The 17,981-nt window shown below is 38.8% G+C and overlaps 1 protein-coding gene across 1 annotated transcript in view; it reads right to left on the bottom strand.

The window, feature by feature from the left end:
• The window catches only part of EMB (embigin), a 41,822-nt gene extending 38,675 nt beyond the window's left edge, over positions 1–3,147 (bottom strand). Inside the window, exon 1 of the mRNA XM_060007053.1 lies at positions 2,964–3,147. Coding sequence (XP_059863036.1) covers positions 2,964–3,072 — 109 coding nt within the window. The 5' untranslated portion in view covers positions 3,073–3,147. The remainder of the gene's footprint in view (positions 1–2,963) is intronic.
• Between the last annotated feature and the right edge of the window lie 14,834 nt (positions 3,148–17,981).

The following is a 17,981-nucleotide window of genomic DNA, read 5'->3' as shown; positions in this document are numbered from 1 at the left end:
CATAGCTGCGTAGAAGCCCTTGTCACTGCTCAGCGCTGAGGCCTCTCGCCAGACCACCCTTCTGTAGGAACGCCCACCTCATGTGCTTCGGCTCTAACACTCTACACGGGGCTGCCCTCCTACCTGGATGCCATCCTGACTGGGCTCAGCTTCTAATTCCCTGATCTGAAACAGTTTGGGTCCCTTCAACAGGGGAGACGCTTCCGCATTTCCCCACCTAATGACTACAGGACTCATTCCCAGAAGGAAGGGAAGGAGATGGGGATGAGAGGTGGGGATAAAAGACCAGGACGAGGAAGAGCCAGTTGAACTAATTCTTAACAAAAGTGTATATAATGTAATTTCAAATGTGATGGTAATTTAGGGTCAAAATTTTGATGCCCCAGATATAACCCTATTAAAGACAGGCTTATATCCCATCCGTTCCTTTAAAGTTTAAATGCCATGACAGGTAAAAACTGCTAAAGTTTTCTGCTTAGATATAGACTAACAATGTAAGGCATATGTAGGTACTCGAATATTTGTTCCAACAAATATTTACTACCGGGCAGTTGCTCTGTGTGTCTCTAGAAAGGAAGGGGGCATTGATCAAGGAAGCATGTAAGCAACATCCTTTAGAAGTTAAAAATGATCATTTCAAATGACTCCCCTGCAAACATTTTTCAAAAGATAAGCATGACCCTTTCCTTCAATTTGTTCCCCCATAAGAGTAATAATAATGATTTTTAAATATTCCCATTTATGTAATATTTCTCCTTCATAAAGATATTCTACATTTCTTATTTAATTAAAACAGCCTAAAAGAGTTAAGGTGAGTCCTTGTGCCAACTTTATTCCAGGACTCAAACTGAGTCAGCAAGCCCTGCAACCCAAATCTAGCATTTGTATCCACACACTGCTGTCAGTGATTCCAAACTTTCATAAACATACCCACTCATCTCAGAGAGACAACTGAGTTTAAGAACACAGTATTTGGAATCGGACTGAACATGCTAAATTTCCTGCTCTACTGCTTAATCATTTGTACTTAGGCAACTATTTAGCCTCTCTAAATTCCAATTTCCTCATCTGAAAGTCAGGGATAATAAAAACTAACCCATAGAGCTATAAACTATATGGTGCAATGCCTGGCACACAGTTGTTACATAGTAAATATGATACATTTATGATAAAAAATGATAAACATTTTTATTTTTAAAATTTGGCCCCAAATCTTAGGTTTATAGAACACCTACTTCCAAGTAGTTAAAAGCACCTAGGTAAAAAATAGTAAACTTCACAATGGTCTTTAGCGAGGAGGAAATTGAACCTCACCGACATCGATACAGTATCTATAAAGTGAGATGAGGCTGCCTCACAAGTTTTAATTCTGCCTTGAAATGAAATGTTAAGTAACTTCATGCCTTTTATATGTCACATTCTTCCATAATTTTAGCTTAAGTGGAGCTTAAAGGACAGGACTTGTGCTACATACACACACAGACATCGGCCGTACATATATACATCATTCTGTTTATTTAAAACTTTATTTGTTAATTTATCCCACCTTCATTTGTTTCCTACTTTTCTCTTTGGAAGTCTGCTCTAAGTGTCAATTTAAACCTGACTCCCTGATACCAATGGAATACCTATCCAACAGTGCACTCTCTAGGCCATATCATTTCAAAGCAGTGGTTTTCAACTTGCTTAGGCTCATATGATTAAAATCACATGGGAGCTTTTAAAACTCCTCACGTGTAGGCTGAATCCCAGGCCAACTGAATCAGAATTTTTGAGGGCAGGATCCACTTATCAGCATTTTTAATGCTCGCTGGTAATTCCAACATACAGCCAACTCGAGAACCAAAGTTCTAGGACACACCTAGAATGCGTTGGTCCTCAGAAGTGTAGTACCCTCAGGTGAATGATAGGTGAATCAGGGATAGCCCAGGGTGTAGAAAACGTCCTTGACCATTCTTTATAAGTGGTGTGAATGAAAAAGAGAAAGGTGGCTGCAAAGCGGGGTGAGGAAATTTAGAAACTGAGGCAACCCAAAATGTTTTGTCCAAGTTGTTAACAGCTAGGCCTGTTAAAGGACATTTATTTAAAAATGAGTAATCTTATTATTGAATTATCTTTCCATCTTCAAAGTATGTTACAAAAAATCTACATGCTATAAGCTCATAAAAAATGAATTCCTATTAAAGGTTCGAAACCTTGTGTAGAATAATATCCTGATTTTAGTTACTGATGGGCAATATTTGCAAACTTGGAGGTGGTCTGTTATCCTAATCAGCCGCTAATACTTTGAAATTTATAACACAGGAACTTGCATTAGAAAGTACGTTAGATAGAATACTTTCACCATAAAAAGTAATTATAAACAGGTGAAGCTAAAATGGCAAATCTGGTGTTCGTTTCCCTGATGCTTTGCACCAAAATCCCTCTTTCAGTGTCTTAATAATACAACCACAAATACAAACAAAGAAAAACCCATGGTCTTTGTTTTCAAAGACCAAGGTAGAAAAGAAGATACACACATTATTATCCTTAAGTCGTGGGGCTTTGTTTTGTTGTTGTTGTGTTATTTCAGGTCAGCTCTAAAAAACATCATCAAAGCCAACCCACCTGCCAGGAAGGGAGGAGGGGATATTTAAGCCTCACTATCGATTTAAGTGAAGGGCATTGGGAAATGTGGCTTTCAGAAATCCTGCCAGTTTAGCAGAGGCCAAGTCGCTGCCTTGTTCCTGCCCGTACCCTCACGCCCTTTTCCTAGGAACACCCAGACACTGCCCTACTACCCACGACCCCGTCTCGTAGGGCGCTGTTCGTTCCAGCGGAGGAGCCCGAACCGCACCGGCCTCTCGGCTAGTTTAGATAACCCTAGCGTGGCAGACGGGCGGAGGCGGACGCCGTTCCCCACCCGCCGTAGCCAGCATCCCCGCGCGCTCTCCGCCCCCTCGTTGGCCCAGAAACCATCACACCTGGGGTACGGCCGTCCTCCGAGCTCCGGCGCACCGGCGCGAGGAGGCACAGGAGGAGCAGCGGCAGGGGCGGCGCCCGGGGCCCCCGCAGACTGGGGAGGGAGCGCATGGCGCCAGCAGGTCCGCCGCGGTCCTCGCGCACCCACCGCCGTCGGTCCCCGGAGTCGCAGCGCACACTCGCCGGCGGCCCGGCACCCGCTGCCAGGCCCGGGGGCAGGACACTCGAGAAAAGGCGGAGTGGGAGGGGCCGGCCGCCCTGCCCTCCTCCCCTGAGACACTCTGACCGCGCCAGCAGCACACCCAGAGCTGCGCCCGGCCCTCCATCAATTATGCAGCCAGCGGCCGGCTGCAGGAGCGCCCGGATGTGCGGTGGCCACCCCCGCGCCGCATCCTCCGCCGCCTCCTCTCCGCCCCAGCAGGTCAGGGAGGGAGATAGGTGAAGACGCTGGCAGGTGGCGCCTAGCCCATCTCCTGGGAGAGAGGTCGAAACTCCTAATATTTATATATCTATAGATATATCTGCAGACTATCCTTTGCAGTTCATCTGAAGCAAGGTTCACTTATTTACTTTAGTGGGACAGAGGGTGGGAACGCGTTTCAGCTCCCCCGGCCATTCTGGGTTAAGAAGGCTTATGTGTGCGCTGGTGAAAGGCGCTATCCAGCTGCCCGGCATCCTGGACTAATGTCTTTGCTCTGCCTACCAATCGCACACAGCCTCCTCTCCGGTCTCTGAAGGCTTAACCGGTTCGCTCTAGATTACGGTTTCAGAGTCTCAAGAGTCCCGCAATCTGTTTTCCTTTTTCTTTTGTTTGCTTAACCTAGCAGTTTCCGAGAAGCCACTTAGAGCTCAAGAAACAAAACTACGGAAAGTAGATAACTGTGTAAAATGCACAAGCCTGTAGACCTTTGGCAAACTCCAACACCGTTTAAGATGTTATCCCTTACTGTAGCTTGGGATTTTTCAGTGCTCCCGACCAAATAAAATAAAACAGCTAAAAGCTACTGCTTTATCGGAGAGGGTAGGAGGAATCTAATTACCACATAAAGGAGTAGTAAGATGTGATAATTCTCCAGGCTGTTATAACACATTAAAAGATATATTTTAAAAGTATTTCTCATGAGTTTGTTCCCTCTGCCTTTGTCTTTGCAATGTCAGGTTTGATAGTCATAAATTCAAAATATATCAGTGTCAAAAAAAGGATTGAAAGAAAATGTTAGATACGAATTTTGAAAATTGAAGTGAAGACAAGAGCTATGCTCACCTCATACAGGAATGATTTTTAATTGGTGTGTATTTTTAAAATATTCCTGTTTCCAGTTTAATGTTACATAGGCAAAACTTTGAGGGAAAATGTAGATTATTTAAATTTGTATCGAGAGAACATGAATAATACAGTTCGTTAAGCAATATTAAATTTCCACCAAGTGCCAGGCAATGTGTTCATTTCTTGTATTGCAAGGAGTGCCCGCATGTGCGCGTGGGCGCGCGCACACACACACACACACACACACACCTAGAGAGCTATTTATCTATGAACTACAAATCTAAGGAAAGCCTCGTCTCAGTCAGAAAATTATGGCTATAATGATTAAACCTTTCTGAACAAAGCCTTATGAGAGACCCTGAAGGACTACATTTTACATCATGACCCTCTTAAGACCTGGAGCGGACTTGCTAAACCCAAACTGCCTGATCACTTGTCGCTAAGTCACACCCCTGTCTTCCTGCCCTGCATCCTGTCTCAAGACTAACTACAAGCATTTCCCTATGTCTTTGGAGAGTTTTAACAGTTAAGCACTTCTCGAAACAAACTGGACTCTGACTGACCTTCCCCAATTACTCCAATAAAATCCTTAAGCTCAAATTCACCTTTCTTCAAATAAGCTGACCTCATTTAAGGAAAAATTATCTTCCCAGTCAGATCAACGTGTTTATGAACAGAAAAAAGTGACTTGCCAGGTTGAGGCAAGTTTCCACTTCTCTTTTGCTGTTAGAGCAAAATAAATTGAGGAAGAAATATAATTCTTGTTTTGCTAAGCATTTTGAAAGTTTTCCCCGTTAGTACTGGTTTATATTTATATATTTAATATTTTTTAGCCTTATCCCCAGTCCATTTTTTTCAAATGATCCGTATCCTTTAAAATCAATTTATATACTACCTTCCATGTACAGCTTTTTCTGACCTTTCTGGTCCAGATTGACCTTTCCCTCCATGGTGAATTAAATATGGCAACATCTGCTTTGACACTGTCCTCATCATGAGGTATGTTGAAGAAGAAAGAGGGTCCTGTATTTCCTCCCCTTGAGCTGGGTGACTCCTGTTGACATATTGAATATCGCTGAAGTAACACTGTGTTACTTCCGGATCCAGACCACAAGAGTGTCCATTTCCTTCCTTCTTGTCTTACAAGACAGCTGCCAGGAAAGAAGTAGGACTACCTTGAGATCACCGTGCTGTGAGAAGCCCAAACTACATGGGGGGCCTAGAAGGATGAGGTGCCATGTAGAAAGAGGGGCTGAGGGGCAGTAAGGTGTTCTAGTTTTGTGAGGGACCCTTCTTGGAGCTTCAGACAAGGCCTGCTGAGTGCCACGTGATGCTCCTTGAAGCAGAAGAATTGTCCAGCTGAGCCCTGCCTGTACTCCTGACCCACACAATTGTGAGATGTAAGAACACTATTGTTTTAAGACACTAAAGTTAAGGGTAGCTTGTGTCACCACAATAAATTATCCAACCACTCTCCTCTGAATCTCCCTAGGATTAATTTGACAATTAACAATTTACAGCCTTGTGACTTGACCTTCATGGTTGGTTTCAACCCCCATTTAAATATTTTATTGGTATTCAACTTATGTGATTATATCTTCTTTTCCGACTACATTACAACTCTTTTCAGTATAGGCAAACCATCTCTTTTCTTCTTCTGTTTTTCCTAAAACTCTGTTTTCCCTTTTTCTATAGTAAAATAATGCTATAAAATCTTTCTTTTTTTTTTTTCCTTAAGCTATTGTTGAGTGAAAAGTGTATGACATGATCCTGGGAAACTCTGAAAATGAGAATGGGAATATGGAATGGGTTAGTTCCTACTGAAAATAATATTTAATTTTAAAATTTTTTTAGAAAAAAGCATTATATCAGACAGTAATATGTAAAGTACTAAAAATAAAGGTGGGAATTTGCTACTGCCCATTAGTAGAATACAAATCCAAGTCATGAGATAATGGTAGGCAGAATTCTTCAGTGGCCCCTCCAAGATTCTTGACACCTGGTCACATGGGGTGATCCTGGAATGTGGGCAGGTTTGTGAATATGTTGGGGTAGTCACTATTTTGATTAGGGTACATTTGATAAGACTCTATTTCAGCAGGCTGGAGGGAGACATTCCTAGTGAGGCAGATACCCTCATGCTTGTGTGGAAAAAGCAAACAGCCACATGGTGAACTAACTGCGCATGGAGAGGGGCATCCTCCAGGAGCTGAGCATGGCAGTCCTGCAACCCCAGGGAACTGAATTCTGCCAACAACCAGTGAGCTTGGAAGAAGCCCCAAGCCTCAGATGACATCACAGCCCCAGTCAACACTTTGCAGCCTGGTGAGACCCTGAGCAGAGGATGCAATTAACTGTGCCTGTCTCTTCTAACCCATGGAAATTATGAGATCATAAATTTGTGTTAAATCACTAAGTTGTTGGTAATAAACTAATACAGGGCATCCCATCAGATGTGATTCTAGTTACATTGTAAAAAAATGATCCTATACTTGAACAAGGTCAGGAATGGATATGGAAGGAAAAAGAAACCACATTAGTTGTCTCTAGATATTAAGAATTAGATGAAAAAGTTCCAGAGCTACTCAGAAGTTTATACCATTTCTAAATTGGGACCTATGACCATCTGACAGTCATTTGCTCTCCTTCTCTGGAAGGAAGAAAAAGAATATATAGATACATTGATATATAGGTGTGTATATATATATGCACATACATGTGTGTATATATACATGGGTATTACATGTATAGACATGCATGTATATATATATATATACTGTATACACATATGTATATATATTTAATAATTGCTAAATTATTTATGCAATGTATGGAGATCCTTTGATCTCAGGGATGGAAGTCCTCTAGTACATGCTAGGAGATAAATCATAATTGGTCTAAAACCATGAGTAAAATCTCATTCCCCTTAGCAATGGTGTGTCTAAGGGGAGCATAGCTGATGAAATACAAGAGCAAGTCTGCTGTGAATGGCTTCCCTCATCAAAGAGAGAAAAGCTTTAAGTAGAGAAGGCTTTTTGTCCCATCCCTTTGCCTCTTTCTTCCTGCCTTGAATATAACCATGATACCAGTATCAGCGGTGGCAACTTTGCAATGATGTGGTGACCAGGCAACTTTTCCAAGAATAGCAGAGAAGAAAGAAGAAAGAAACCTGGGTCCTTGGTACATCTCTGAGTTACTGTACCAGCCCTGAGATGCCTCCCTCCAGACCTGTATCAAATAATAACTACTGGTTACAGCACTTTTTTTGGTTCATAGCAGTTGAATGCATTCCTATCTGTTCGAGTACTTCCTTAGTTTAAATTAAAAGCCTTGCACTTAGCCTTGGAACTCCCATTCTGTCTCCACACAGGATTCTCCTTCCACCTCCTAGCTTTAGTTACTCACCTTTTCTGTGAGGATAATATCCAGTATCTAAGGACCTTAAATAATTCTTTAATTTACCTTTTGACATCTTCCCCCACCCAAACTATACTCATCCTGAAATACTTAGAATTCCCCCAAAGTTGACTGTTTTGTGTGCTCACTGACTTTACCTCTGATTATTTTCTTTTTCTTTTCTTTTCTCTTTTTTTAATGCTTGGAATAGCTTTGCCTATAGCTCCACTGCCAATTCTCACTTCAATTTCTGCGTGCCCTTTTTTCCAGAAAGTTCTCTTTGTGCCACTTCAAGAGCTTCTTCTCTGGCTTCCACAGCATCTTGTGTGCACACCTATCCCAGCTCTTAATGCATTATGCTATAATCATCTGTGTAGTTATGTCATTTAGCTCCCTAAATGCTGAAACAGTGTCTGGTTTACCTTCATGTCCCATGTGCCAGAGCAAGCAGCACACAGTTGTCACAGAGATGAATTAAAGAATGAAACTCAAAATCTACAGATGCTCTCTGAAAAGTAACAATCTCTTGGCATGTCCCTCACCCAGACTCCCTCCCCGGAGATGATAGTTATCTGTGCTGCCTTCTTCAGGGATATTCCAAATCTATGCAAAACATTTCTGTACGCCTATGCCTTTTCACATGGATGGCGGCATTCCGTGCCTAACTTTTCTACTTTGACAATATATCTATTTCCTCTGTATAGAGCTTTCCCCTTTCAACAGCTAAATATCATTCCATTCTGTGAATGTCCAACTATGTATTTACCAGGTCTCACTTGACTGCATTTATATTGTTTTAAATACTTCCATTTACAAGCAGCTTAAAAATTAATACCATTGTACATTTCTTTAGTGGTTCATACAAGGGTATACATGTAGACTATAATCATGGAAATAATATTTCCTCATCAAAAGATATTTGTGTTTGAAACTTTGATAGATACTGTACCATTGTTTTTCTTCAAAATTATTAGTTTACATTCTCACCAACAGTGAAAGGGCCTGTTTCCCTATATTAATGCCAAGAAATCAAATCCTTGATCTTTGCCAATCTGACAGTTGAAAAATGGCATGTATTTACAATTTGTACTTCTTTATAAGAAGTTGTAAGTCGGGATGTGTATTTTTTATATGTTAAAATGTGATGTACAAACATTGCAAACAACAAAATCCAGTCTGGCTAGTTTAACCAGAAAAATAACCTCTTAAAGTTTATTAGGTCCTACTTGGGGTTGTTGAAGAAACAAACTCAAGGATAAACTTCCAGGAACACCAAGAACCATACAGTATACTGGTCTGATATGGATACCACTGATGCCTCCTCCATCAAACATGAAATGCCAGGGACTCAGCGCCCAACATCCACTACTGCCTCCATCACTGATGCTGCCTGTGTGTCAGGAACTTGCTCCTGCAATTCCTGCTGCCACCTGCACCAGCCAAATGGGAGAGCTACCCTGCATAAACAGGAGTGCCGCCAGGCTCATCTCTGAATTGGTCTCATTCACCTGGGTGTGTGAAGGGCTAGGGCACATGCCTGAGTGCTAGCTGCAAGAGAGGCTAGTATTTGAGTTCTGATCTCAGTGGGGGGAGGTAGGATTCATAATGTGAAAATTTCCCCAAATACAGAAGCGTTTTCAGAATATAAGAAGTCCTGAATATGTCAAATATTCTCTCCAGTCCTATTCACTGTTGACAGGCAACCCTTCTTCATACTTATTCTCTGGAACAAAAGCAGATACTCCTTCAACTAAATATACCTTCTACTCATATCAAATGCAGACACTACATCTAACCCCAGAAATAGGCAAGTCTTGTTAGAAGGGGAAGTCAGATCCATGACTTGTACAGATGCATTCTAAGGCTCTGGGACAGGAACTAGTAATATGTTCACTTTCCATCTGATTTTTTGTAAAATTTGCTAAAGTAAGCTGTTTTAACTGGAACTACTCAATATGACCATTTATTTCTACTCCAACGTCTCTTGCGTCATACTTTCCCACATGTCAGATGGCATGCTGTGACTGTTTTGGGGGTCCTGCTAAAAGGAAGTTGAGTTAAGGATATACTTGGTAGAGATTTATTCTAATATAATTTTGTGTTTTGCAGTCCCTTTGGTATAGAGACAAGTTATTGCTAGCCACCTAGTCTAGAAATGACTTAAAGGTATCCAGACCTTTTGCTGTGGGACTCACTCAGCACTGTGACTGAGGAGATTCTGGGCGTCCCAACATAAAGGTGAAGAGTGGAAGACCAAAGCCTGATACCCTATGATCACTTGGCACAAAGTGTTATGGTCTGAATTGTGTTCCCCCAAAATTCATATGTTGAAGCGCTAACCCCCCAGTACCCTAGAATGTGAGTGTACTTAGAGATAGGCCTTTAAAGGGGTGATTAAGGTTAAATGAGGTCATATGGGTGGGCTCAGAATCTAATATGACTAATCTTGGACATAATCCAAGATTATAGAAGAGACACCAAGGATGTGCATACAGAGAAAAGGTCATGTGAGGACACAGAGAGAAGGTGGCCATCTACAGGTCAAGATAAGAGGCCTCAGGAGAAACCAAGCCTCCTTGGGTCACTTGTCACTGTCTATTTCACTTCTGGTGGTAACTTTTCCCAGTATGCCTTTTGTCTTGGGCATTATCACCAAAAATTATGTATTATGCAGTCAGATTAACCAGTCTTTAGAAAAAAAGAAAAATGACTTCTGCTTTTGTCATAGCTAGAAAAAGCCTTCATTATTTTAAGAAAAATATAAAAATATCTATGATTTCTTCTAGTATTTTTTGCTTTCTCTTTTTATGCTTGATTTTTTTGATGCATTTATAAACAACAGTTATGACTCATCTTCCTGTCATATCCAGTCATCTTTTATTTTAGAATTTCATTTTGCTTCTGCGTTTGGGCCAATAAAAGAATCCACTCATTTAAATGAATTATTCATTTATTATTTGTTTAATATTCCTAACTGTTTCTCGTACTTCATGCTAGCTCAAGGAAGTGACAATGTCTAATTAAAACTATGGGGAAGAGGGCTAACCGAATATATGAATGAGAAAGGAAAATTAAATAACCTGATTATACCCAGTTATCTGATTATTTAGACTGATGGAAGTGAAGATTTCATAGCTGGACTGATTCTCAAGAGATCCCGTTCATGTTCACATTTTAGAGATAAAGCAGTTTACAGAAAGCAAAATCAAAGATGTCAAGCCTGATCCATAAAATTTTATTTCAACCTTTACAATAGGAGTGAGGGGTGAAAAGAGGGGATGGCGAGAAAGGACATTTTCCACTATAACTGCTTTCAAATTCTCAATTTTTATCCAAATGTTTGACTTTATGCAGAGAGTTTTATCTCAAAATAGAGCCAATATATTATTTCCCATAACATTTTAACTGTTTTGTTAAAATTTTTTAAAAATAAGATTGACAAGTTAAATAAAACTGATCGATCTCAACAACTAGATATTTGGCCGTTTGTAATGATGTCCTCTTTTTTTTCATTAAACTGTTGCCAAGAAAACATATTCTTAGTTTTTACAACCTGTTAGGTGCTCTATAAATGTCTTTGAAGATGTGGCATAAGAAATCAATCAATCGATCTATCATTTGTAACCCTGATTTGCGTTCTGATACAAAGCAGCTTTGTAGTCATTCTGGAAGATTAATGGTTGCTAAGGAAAGTGTTTAGTTAATAAACTTAGGTATTATTTAAGGAGCTCTTGACTAAGAGGGAAAGACAGGAAGATTAGCTTTCCTCAATGAAAAAATTAGCAAAAATGGAGATGCTATATAAAAAAGGAGAAAACTCAGCCTGTGGATGAGACAGCCTTGCATGTTCACACTGATTAAGAAGATATTTGGAGGCAGCAGTTTGGAGACTGAGCAATACCACTTAATCGTTTTGTAAATTTGGGAATATCACTTAACCACTCCAAGCCTCAGTTTCTTTTCCCATAACATAGGAAAATAATACGTATCTGCCAGTGTCGTAAAGGTGAAAGAAACAGTTTTGGCAGTATTGCAAATGATAAAACAAAATATGTGAACGTTTGTTGTTGTTACTATTATTATTGTAGATTTCACAAAAGTTATATTTTTTTCTAGTTTTGTAGTGTCAGGGAGGAAAAAAACATTTCTCTCTACCTCTCTGGGTTTTTCTGGCTGGTCTAAGAATGAAATTGACATGAGATAGATAGATTAACAGGAGAAAATCAAACAAAATTTTAAGAACATCTATACGTGGGAGAGACCCAGGAAAACTAGGTAACTTAGCCAAAATGGCCAAAACCCTCATCTTTAATACCATCCTTAGCTAAAGACAAAAGAGGTTGTTGGGGGTACTGGTTTGGGACTTCAAAGGGGAGGAAGGCAATTGACATGGAGATGAAAAAGCAAATGTTTGGTAAATAAACGGTTTATGAGCCAAACAGACACAATGGGAAACAGAGTGGACTCTGATCTGCAGGCCTTGCTGAGTCTGCCCACCACACCTAGCCCATATTCTTTGCAGATATCTCTAGCGATAGCGCTATTCAACAGGCCCTTTATATACATTCTGCAGTTAAGGGGGAGGTAAAAAGAAAGACTTCTGAGTCCTCTGTTTCTTAAAAATAAGCAGCCTAAATTAATCCTTATTCCAAAGAGACACATTTTGGGGTGGCAAATTTTGCTCCCCCACAGTGTCGAATGCATCCGTTTGGAGCTGTGTTTTGTTGAAGCCACTACCAAGTCACTCTAACGGGTTAAGAAACAAATTTTATTGGCAAAGCATAAAGTGCATGATCACAGGAAAGAAATGCACAGGTCCTCCAATATGTCCCCTTATCACACAGAGAAGTATTCTAGGGCCAGAGTGCTCTACTGGACACAGAGGGAGGGTTAGCATTCACAGGAAGGACCCTACCCCACGGTTAATAAAGAGCAACCTTTTTGGTGGAGGAATAAAAGATTACTTATCAACAGGCATTCTGGATTTGGGTAGCTAGCCACATGTAGGAGTGGCAGAGAAAAATCAGCTACTAGCAGTCTGTGACCTTGGTGCCCATGGAAAGCTAGATTTAGGCACAGCTACTTTTTGAGGGAGGGAGAAGGAGGATGAAAGGCAGTGCTAGAGAATTCTGTGAAGTCCAATTTAGAAACAGTTAGATCCCTAGATGCCCACTTGAATTATACGTTGCTGGGCAAATGCCCTTCTTCCACCCTTAAAGAGAACTGGAGAAGATAAAACTGACGGTTTTTGGCCTTAGATCTGCAGACCTGAGGGTGTGGATACCCAGGACTGGATACATAACTTGCTGGGTTCATTATTCAAAAATTACTAATTTCAAGATAATTACAATAGGCAAATCAAGTGTGGGGCTCTTCTCAGGGCTCAATGTGACTGTACAATTTGGTTCTGCCCCCATATAATTGGCTACATAGTACTTTACTGAAGATAGGAGGGTCAGTGTCCACACACGTAGTGTATGCTGAACACTGAGAAGCTTTACTAATGGGCCATTACCTTTACTCTCCAGAGAGGAGATTGAAAGAATATTTTCAAGTGTATATGACCAGCCCAAGGATCCCTCAAAACATATTATTTAAGATAATCTTCAAGTGAAGTTTAAAGTCAAAAAAGTCCAATACACTCACAGTGATTAAAATAAAATTTTAATCCCACAATCTTAAACAAAATAAACACCTAAAGATTTCCAAACACCCAAGGAAAAGATTTAATACGGAAAAAGAAACCAAAACAGAAGAAACATCATTTATAAGTAAAAAATATACACAGAGAAAAAATATCAATAGAAAACTATCATAAAAACCCTCATATTAAGAGACAATTTTACATCTGTGAAAAAGAGAGCAAGTTATTATGTAAATGAACATTTAAGAAAGAAAAAGGTGATCAGATTTTAAAACATGATAGACTAAATGAAAGAAGTTTTGGAAAATAAAGTTAAGAAAAATCCCACAGCAAGTGGAGCAGAAGGACAAAGATAGCTGTAAGAAGAGAAGAAAGATAATATTAAATGATTAGTCCAGGAGGCTCAACATCCAAATAACAGAAAGATAGGACAGAGAAAACAGAAGGGAGGAAATCAACAATGAAATAATTCAAAAATTAAAACTGAAGGAAATGCAGGCTGAAGGGAGCCACCACGTTCCTTGTCAAATGAATGAAAATAGACCCACACCAAGGCACATCACTGTAAAATTTCAAAACACTGTGGAAAAGGAGAAAATTCTATAGGTTCCATAGAAGGGGGAAGGAATATGGAACTGGTCAGAAAATAGAATAGTTTTGATGGTCTTAACAGAAGCGAAATATCTCCAAAATTCTGAAGGAAAACATTTACCACCTAGAATTCTGTACCCTGTTGAAAAGTCAATTAAATTTGAGAATGAAATACACACATGTTAAAGTATGAACTGTCTCAAAAAATTTATCTCCCATGCATACTTTTTCTCAGCAAGCTACTGAAGAAGGAACTCCTCAAAATCAAGAGAGTAAATCAAATGAAAGGGGGAGATACAGGAACAGAAATCATCAGGATGACATTGAAGGGAGATCCCAGGATGATAAATGAGCACCGGCACAGGGCACCATCAGCTCAGATTAGAGTAGTGTAACTTTTTGAGGGCTCTCATCCCCCTGCCTCTGCAACAAATCAAGTAAGAGGAAGATGGGAGCCATAAACAATAGATCCAAGCCAGAAAAAGACAAAGAATTCAAAGTATGAAGGAAAAGGGGAGTCCTAGAATGACCGTTGTGCTTCAGATCCAGAGTACAACCAGCTCAGACCGGAAAAAGAGGGTCTCCAGGAGGGTTGTTTCAAGGAAAATAATTGAGATGTCTAAGTTCACCTTATGTGATCGACCTTGTTGGAAATTGTATTTAGAGGCTACTACTGATAAGTGGTGGAGGGAAATAGCAACAGATACACACACACACACACACACACACACACACACACGAGAAAAACAAAAGGAGGGGGAAAAACAAAAATATTCCTAATACGCTAAAATTATCAGCTGTGAAATATATAGACCTAATAATGTAAACACTGAATATTTATCAATACCACTAATAATACCAAAATAGCAATTTAGCAATAACACCACAAGGTCAAATGGGGTATATTTTGAAAGAATAATTCAGCCTTAGGGAACTACTCATGTAATTTATTATTTTATGTTAATGGAGAAAATTATATAGTTATCTCTATACATCTCAAAAGGTATTTGATAAGAAGTCAACATCCATTTTTCTATTAAAATAATAACAACCCAAAAACTTTCAGTAAGCAAGGAATAGAAGGAAACTTTCTTTGTATAATTATGGGTATCTAGCAACAACAAAAATATATATATTTAACAGCAGAATACTATAGGAATTCCAAAGTATTCAATAAGATCAAAATAAGTCACAAATTTTTAACTACATAAAATTTAAAAGAAAACATTTACATGATGAAAAATGAAATACAGATTGGGAGAAAATATGTACAGGGTATCATCTACAAAGCATTAATACCCTTACTATTAAAAGAATACTAATAAATCAGTACAAAAGATAAAGCCTCCACTTGAAAAAAAGTGGGATGGGATGCATTTGAGACAATATATAGATGGATTAGGCTTAGTCTTAAAAGTCTGTGTAAGAAAGTAGAGTCTACTGCAGTTTCTCAGCCTCCTTTTCTAGACTCCAAACACCATAGATCTCAGTTCATGGCTTCTATAATGAGCTTCTGCATGGATTAGAAATAAAAAGGACAGATAGAGCCATCAGAAAAGTCTTTGGCACAGAGACAGCCGGAAAAGTAACCAGCAGGTTCATTCAGATCACGGGGTCCAATGGAGGAGCCAGGTGCTGAGCAAGTACTGCAGGTTCTTTGTATCTTTCAGAACTTTGAGGGGATGAATTACATTCTCCATCTGTGACTCAGCCAGGCTCCTTATGCAAAGGAAAAGAGCTCCATTGTCTTGGCAATGCTGTGAAAAAAACATTTTAGAAATGCTGGCCCCATGGTTGGCAAAGCAAGTTAACAGGGCAGGCCAGGGCAATGGTGTGAGTCTGAGTGAGTTGGCCCCAGCAAGCTTTCAAAGAGAATCTGGAGAGATTTGCCACAATAGTGGAGCCAGGAAGGGTGGTCAAAGTACCTGCTGCAGCACCTGCGAGACGGAATCACTGACATCTGTGCCACTGTGGTATCCTCTCCAGGGCCTCATTAAACTGGGCAGAGATAGCTCCATAATTTGCAGAACCCAATGCAAAATGCAAATGTGGGCCTCTTGTTCAAAAAGCAGGAAGACGTTTCATTACCAATACTAAACTATAAAGTTTTTAACTTTCTTCTGTGTTCTCTCCCTTGACTTATGTCTTTTTTATTTCCTATGTAATGGTGTTCTAAGTAAAGAAAAAAAATGTTTTTAATTATTCGAAAGAATTTCACCGTTCGTCATTAGATTATGCAATACCAGATTAGATGTAAATATAAGAGCATTTAACTCATTTGCAGAATCACTGAAATTACACAATTCATATTTCATAGCTTATATATAAGCATATATTTGGTTCTTACCAAGTGAATGAAAATACTGCTCAAAAGTAACTCAGCTGTTTTTATTTTGCTTTTTGACACATGCACATTATACCTACTCTCTTCCTTCAACTTACTGATGAGTAAGGAAGGACTGACACATGAAGGAACTAAGGTTTGCCCTATGTTTCCTTCTATGTCATTTTCAGTGTATGATGAGGGCTCATAGTTTACATGTATTGATTTCAAAGGTGACCCATTCTTCCACACATCATATTTATTAATGAAGATTACTTGGTAGATTAGTCTTTAAAGGATTATAATGTACAAATAATAAATGTACCTTACATTTCAATATTTAATTATTTTCCTGAATAGATGAGTCTGTTATACATCAACTATACCTCAATAAAAATGATTATTTCAATATAATACAATTAAACTTTAGAAACCGTAAAGAAAGTGTTTTATATTTAAAGTTAAATAAACATTTTTACTTTAAAATATTATCAGAAATAACTATAAATACATAGCAAAGTTCTTTTTTTTTTTTAATTTTCTCCTATCTCATCTTAAAAGCTACAGTATTTTGCAATTTCTAGAGTATTTTCAAACAACTGATCGTACCCATCAGTGGCATTATATTACCTATGTTTCCTATTTTAACAAAGCCATTTATCTTTGAAGTGGAGTAGTGTGAGATCAGATATCATTGCTCCTCAAGGAACTGAAATTCTAGACATCTGTCTTTCAGTTTCACTTCTCTAATCAACTCAAGTTTATAGATGGGGAGACAAGTAAGTAACGTCAAGAGAAAGGCAGAAGAGAAGATGGACTCTTGCCAATCTGTTACTAAAGAAACTCCTTGGGTGAATTTGCTTTCTTCCACAACTTCAGCCATTCCACCAACTTTACATACATTTCCGTTAAGAGTTAGTACCTGACTGGGTTAACATCTCTACATTCGGAGTTATTGCTTATTTGACAGCGATAGTCAAATTTTTCTCTAAAATTTATATTTCCGAAAGTTCCAAATAGAGACTGGTCCTAAAGATGTATTGTTCTGTGTGTGCGTGTGTGTGTGTGTGTGTGTGTGTGTGTGTGTGTGCGCGCGTGCATGCGTGTATGTAGTATATGGAGGTACTGATTACTGTCTATTCAGTAGGATCTGTACCTTATATATCTACTACCAATTTCAAGGAGAGTAAATGCAAAAATATTTTATGAAAATTATAATATTTACCGTTAAATATTACATATATTTATCAGATAGCTCTACTGCTACATTCTGCATTGCATATAAATGGACTTGGACTATAAAATGGTATTTTTCTCTGTATTCTCATCTAATGAGGAATTTCATCAACATTATACATATATTATAAAAATTTTATACCATTAGACATACCATTAGACTTTTAGCATGACTAGGAATAGTTATCTGTTTAATATCCTTTATTGCCCTGAATTATTATAATTAATCATCTAAAACACTTGTTAAATATTTTATCTAGATTTTTTTCCTTAATTCTATTTTATCTGCAGAAAAGAATATTCAGAAACTCTCAAATAACAAAAGTAGTGCTCTCAGGGAATGGAAGCAAACAAGATGGCCTTAAAATACATAAATTCAGTTCAAATCACACACACACACACACACACACACACACACACCCCTATATAGATTTATATATATATATATTCATATATATCAAATTCATATATATAACAAAGAAATTTCAGTTTAATAAATCTATATCCCCAAAATATGTGATTAAAGTCAGAATATTTGACTAAAGTCCAAATATTCCATGAAA

The sequence above is a fragment of the Delphinus delphis genome, chromosome 3 (assembly GCF_949987515.2).
Source record: "Delphinus delphis chromosome 3, mDelDel1.2, whole genome shotgun sequence".
Lineage (NCBI taxonomy): Eukaryota > Metazoa > Chordata > Mammalia > Artiodactyla > Delphinidae > Delphinus > Delphinus delphis.
The sequence above is the reverse complement of the archived record's forward strand: the minus strand, read 5'-3'. Positions and strand labels throughout refer to the sequence as shown.